This window comes from Bemisia tabaci, chromosome 2 (genome assembly GCF_918797505.1).
Source record: "Bemisia tabaci chromosome 2, PGI_BMITA_v3".
Taxonomy (NCBI): domain Eukaryota; kingdom Metazoa; phylum Arthropoda; class Insecta; order Hemiptera; family Aleyrodidae; genus Bemisia; species Bemisia tabaci.
This window is the reverse complement of record NC_092794.1, coordinates 55,206,117-55,212,138: the sequence shown is the minus strand read 5'-3', so window position 1 is coordinate 55,212,138 and position 6,022 is coordinate 55,206,117. Positions and strand designations below refer to the sequence as shown.

At 36.1% G+C, this 6,022-nt stretch overlaps 1 protein-coding gene across 1 annotated transcript; it reads right to left on the bottom strand.

The window, feature by feature from the left end:
- Positions 1-707: 707 nt before the first annotated feature.
- LOC109034245 (uncharacterized) lies at positions 708-6,005 on the bottom strand. The gene is made up of 3 exons (XM_019047283.2): positions 5,820-6,005; positions 3,666-3,890; positions 708-2,869 (listed from the first exon to the last, which is right to left on the bottom strand). The coding sequence occupies exons 2-3, from the start codon at positions 3,830-3,832 to the stop codon at positions 2,326-2,328; spliced, it is 711 nt and encodes a 236-aa protein (XP_018902828.1). The 5' UTR covers positions 3,833-3,890; positions 5,820-6,005; the 3' UTR covers positions 708-2,325.
- Between the last annotated feature and the right edge of the window lie 17 nt (positions 6,006-6,022).

Sequence of the window (6,022 nt, the reverse complement as noted above, 5' to 3'; positions counted from 1 at the left end):
AATAACAGAGGCTGAGGCCCTTACTGATTGAATAGCCCCTCCCCTGCTTTTCCACCATTTCTTAAGATCTTTTTTCAGTGATGAAGCTCTGTCAAATGGCACTTCTAGGCTCCTCTCCAGAAAGAAGCTAATTTTTCTGTTTGTAAGCATCATATAACTAGTAGATCTTACCATGAAAGAAAGAGACTCATTCTTTTGTGATCTTACAGTAAAGCGTGAAGGCAACAAGATGCATCAGTCTAGTAGAAATAAGTTGGTCAAACCCCCTATGTCATCGATTGATCTTAGATTTTATGGGGCACAAATCTATGTTGAAGCTTTCGTGAAAACTTAAGAGTACCAAACTTTTTCCACAAAATTTCAATTTTGGTAATGTTTTTTTTTAAAAAAAAAACTGATAAAAATTTGCAACATCATGCCACAGAGCAGACGAGTAATTTAGTTTTTTAAAAATCAAAAAATGTGTTGTTGCGCAATTGCGCATACATAACAGTATGCCAAAGAGGGTCAACAGCATAGATGCTTTAATTGCGATATGAATCAAGATCTCAGCTTTAAGGTGAAGTGTTCCAACACCTTGAGCCCTTTGCATAAGATGCACCCATAAAAAATGTTTTGGCCGCTGCAAACAAAGGTTACTTATAAGATTCAACACCTAAAAAACTGTCTTGGCCTCAATTGGGAATTGGGAAATAATTACATTTGCAACAGTCTTTGAGTACTTTTATTGTTCGATGACACTGAATGAAAATTTAAAAATACTTAATTTCTATGTCTCATAAAAAAGTTATGAAGAAATATTTCCTAAAACTAGATACATTAGTAGACAAACCAAGTAGAAGACCGTTTTGAAATCCTAGAATCATTCAAATGAATAAAGACGGAAGAAACATATAAAATAAATATTGTGTAAATATTGAAACATTTGAATTTTTTAGAGCCATAATTTATACTGAAAATGTTAACTGAGCTTCACTGACCTCTTAAATCACATCTTGAAAATTTAAAACTTACAAGGAAGTGTGGAGAGACTAAAAATAGAAAAATGATTGACTATTGTTACACTAAATATCAACATCAAGTACCAAAATGAAATTTTCCAAAAAGTTCAAGATAACTTAGAAAATGTAACTTGAAAATTGCTTCATACAAAACACAGGCTAAAAGATCAAGAGGTTTGCCGAAACTTAAAACAAGAGCGACATCTTCTTCTGATGGTGCGTGTAGAAAAGAAGGGGAAGATGTCCATTACTAAGCATATACAAGCAGAAATTTAAGTTGGAAAGAAGTACCTTTCATTCCTGTATTTTAGATTGATTAAATAAAAAGAATGCTAGGAGAAACCTTTTGCTGTTTCTACTAAGTTCAAAATGTGATGTTTAATTTTCAAAAGAAAGTACTTTTAAATCAGTGTACCCATTAGAAGGCATTTTTATGAAGTGTGTCAAAAATTAAAAATGCTTGAAATAATTTCTGTTGCGTGGAAGGTTCTAAACATTAGGTTTAAATAGTGACTCCGAAAATCTAAGCCGTATTAGTGGTTCTGGATGAATTAAAATTAGGTTTCCATCGTTGATGACTAAGGTTACAGTAATGGTTTTTTATTTAGTTGAAATAACGAAGAATGCATGTATCAATGCAAGCTGATTTTCAGCTGTAAAACGAATGAATATCAGCTGAAGGAGATAAAACAGCACATTTGAGGTTGGGCCACTGTGTTACAGCAAGATTTGCAATCATTTTGAACATTATGAATTCTCATTCAATTTTCTTCCAGTAATAGTAAAGACAATTGTAAATTTGACAAAAACACAAAATTCAAAGAAAAATGTAAAAAATTCATGAAAAACATTGGAACAAAAACTGAGTAAAGCTTATCATGCATGTTTCTTCCAGAAAATTTCAAGCAATGAAATATTTTCAAAAATATAATTGCTTTACTTTTTACTTAAATGCCTCAAATGAACTCAAATCTTGCATAAATTATAATTTTAAAAGACAGAATTAATTTTCAGGTAGGCCTGGTCAAGTTTTGAAAATAACCATAAGAAGCTGAGGAACCCTGGTTGACATTATTCCCTTATTTATTGCTGTCCTACCTAGGGCCATCAGTGGATAAAACCAGAACAGATTGAGAAGCCATGATCTGCTCACGACAGAACACAACATGGTGCTTTCTCTCTGTTCAGAACAAAGAATGCAACAGACGCAGTACAGAAAGTTTTCAAGAGCAAATAGAAGGGAATCTTCTTTTCTTCAAATTAAAGTTTGCAATTTCTTTCGAACACTTCCATTTGACTCTTTCAACTGCTTCCTTTATCCTCTTTATCTTAGTTCCTGTGGTGGCATAAGATCATTATTTAGGAATTCAAAAGTTTCATCAGTAGACTCATCATCATCTGTATCTGGATCTGGATTGGCAATACCTCCTCTGGGAGCAAATTTTCTTTGCTGTGGATGATTCTTCAAATGGATATTTAGGTAAGTTGCGAGTTTAAATGTAGCAGGACACTGTGGGCAGGCATACGGTCTCTTATTGGAATGGAGTCGATAGTGATTGTTGAGGGTGGACCTCTGAGAAAAACTACTCTTACAAATCTTACATTTATAAGGGCGTTCACCAGTATGGACTCTTAGATGTACGGTTAAATAGCCTTTTAGTTTGAAGCGCTTATCACATTCAGGACACTTGAACGGTTTAGTTTTTTCAGCTTCAGCTAAACCAACTTCAGAGAACGGTGAGTCAGTATCAGAGGTACGATACTCATCTTTAGTATTAACGAAGGTTCCACCTTCTCCTTGTGGTGAGCAAGTTTTCCAAATCGGAGTCTTCGAACTAACAGTAGCGTATGCAGACTCATCCTTCACTCTAGAAAAGAAAAACAAACAATCTTACTTCACTTTCTTCGGAATAATTCAAGGTGACAAGTATTGCTAGATTTCTAAATTCCATGATTTCTCAGGGTTGGTGAACACAAAATTCCCCAATTTTTTCATAACTTTTCGATGTTTATTTTGATTTGATATTCCATGAAAATGCTTTCCAAATAAAACTGTCAAGATTTTCACAAGTAGGTATTACACTTCTCAGGGTGGATTGAAAAGTTTTGGAAATAGTACAGAACAGTCTGGAAGTCTTCCACAGTTTTCTAATTTTAGGCTACAAATACAGTTTTTACAAATCGCCAAATTGATTGGTGTAGACTCAGTGGAGAGTTTCCACAATTTTTCAAGCTTGACCTAAAAGAAAATAATTGCAATGTCTACTTTTCATCATCACTGCATACGCAGAAATGATAGCAAAATTACTCCACAAAAAGAATGAGTTCGAAAGTGACAAGTTTTTTTTCTTGCAACAATGCAACCTGGAGAGGGAAATTTTTTATAAAAAAAAAAAAAAAATCCCAGAAAAATTTAAAATATATATACGTAAAGTTTTGATGCGATACAATTTTATTTTTAGGTGTGACCCACAGAAAAAAGGACTTTTCTGAAAAGGGGTCAATTTTGCGTAATTGCAAAGATGTGTCACACAAATGCGTAAGCTATAATAATCAAGGAATAATAGAAAGTAGATATGAGTGGCATGTTTCATAGAGTATGGGTGAACAACTGACAAGGAACAAAAATATTAAGACTTTGGTGACAAAAAAGATGAGGCAGACCTGACAAAATCAACCGCTTCACACACAAAGTAATTTTTCTCGATGCCATTTTTTACTGTGTCCACATTGTCTGCTATAATGTACTCTTCCTCTATTTTGACAGGCAGAAGGTTGAGAAGAAAGCTTGGGGTGCTATTTAAACCACTTTCGTTGATATTGTTTTCCATAATTATTTTCGGAGTTTTGAAGAAATTGTGAGCTATCCAAGGAGTGCTGCCATTGAACCTGAAACAAAAAAGAGAGGTAACTATATGCTTGTCCCTGAAATTGCACAGGAAGGCGATAATGAAAACACGAGTGGACAACTTTAAGACGTAAAATGGAGATGTTGCATGTGTGAGGAATATGGGAATTGACTGTTGATTCTCATGAAAAAAGTTCACGAGAAACATGATTGTGCCACTGGTTTTCTCTGAAATCGACTCCCAAGCTCAAAAAAAGCTCTCAAGTTGAGGCCAAAAAGGAGGGGATATCCCACGCTATCATGAGAGTCCACCTCTACATCAAGACAAACTCTCTATGCAAAGATAGGGAGCATATACATTGACAGGGTTGCCGTGATTTCAGTTTCAGAGTCCCCAAATAAGGTGGCAGCCCCATCAATGTATTTGCTCCCTATCTTTGCATGGAGAGTTTGTCTTGATGCAGACAAGGACTCTCAGGATAGCATGGGATATCCCCTCCATTTTGGCCTCAACTTGAGAGCTTTTTTCAAGCTTGGGAGTTGACTTCAGAGAAAACCAGTGGCACCATCGTCTTTCTCGCGAACTTTTACGTAAGAAACAAGCCCCTCCCCCCCCCCCCCCCAAAAGAAAATCCTAATTTTTCTGTTTCGTGATTTTTCGAAATTTCCCCCAAGTTACAGTTACTAGTTCTATAACTACAACATCTTGCGTCCAGCTTTTCACTAGATGCGCCATGAATGTAGGCAATAAGTCAATCTAGCCCCTAAAAATTGAGCTTAATGCGCCACATGGCTCCTGAAACTCAAAGGTGAGTTTCGGACACTGGACCCAATAGACCCATTTAGATGTAAAACAAGGGGGAAAAACGGGAGACCACGCTAAAATACACAATTAATAAAAACCGAGATGTTTTGACTCAAAACTGAGTCAATGTCAGTCAGAAACACGATAAAAATTTAAAAAACCAATAAAAACCTGAGCTCTACATGGTGGTGGCCGGGATCTGAGAAAATAGAAAAGAAAGAAAGAAAATTTTTTTTTTTTTTTCTCAGATCCCGGCCACCACCATGTAGGCCTCAGGTTTTGCTTGTTTTTTTAAATTTTTATTGTATTTCCGACTGAAATTGACTCCATTTTGAGTCAAAACGTCTCCGTTTTTATTGATTGCGTAATTTAGCCTTGTTTTTCACCTGTTACCATTGTCTCAGGCATGCTCTTAAAAATTTGTATCTAGACCCATTTAATGGCTACATCGCTACAACTAATTATATAAAAGTATGCAACTCTTATAGAGCGTAGCAAAATGATAAATGCATAAGCAGGTCATTTATTCAGGAAAGAATCATCGAATACAAAGACGAATTATAATTAATTCACTGAATACATACTATGTAAGCATTGCTGGTTTAACGGTCCACCTGCAGCCTGATTGTTGAAATTTTGTGTTTGTCGGGTAGACATAGATGACATAGGTTAAAAGGCAGAGCGTTTTTGGTTGGCTATGTCTTATTGCTACTTTGTCGTGCGTATGTCGGGCGAAACTCACGACCAGCTAAAGGCATGTCTTTCCTGGCAGTATGTGGTCCATTCCACCTATCAAAGGCCTATAAAGCAGCAATAAGACATAGCCGACCAATCACGCTCCACCTTTTAACCTGTGTCATCTATGTGTACCCGGCAAACACAGAATTTCAACAATCGAGCTGCAGATCGCTTGACATGCTGCCTGACGTACTCAGAGGTGAGGATGAGAGGCGCTCCATTAGAGAGCTCATGAACGTAATAGGCAGCTTATACACCATCTAGACACGCATTGAAGAAAGCAGATTGCTGAAAAAATTGATCTAGCTGACAGGAATCGACAGCAAGTTGAATCTTGAATGCAAATTACTTGATCCAGTACTGCTCATTTTGTATCATCCTGGCATTAACTTAAATCTACGGAAGGAAATTAAATGAGTTGTCTTACGTTGATAGAAATGCTTGAGATCAATGGTCCTTCAGAACAGACAAATTTCTTCCCAACATAAATTTTCGGTCACAATGAAAATTTGTTTGTTTTTTTTTGGGTGAAATAACAACACAGACACAGTATTTAGTTGAAGTTCTAAAAACGTGCTGCCTCAGGTGTAACAGTTGTAACAACCTAACAAACCTAACCAAGTTACTCAT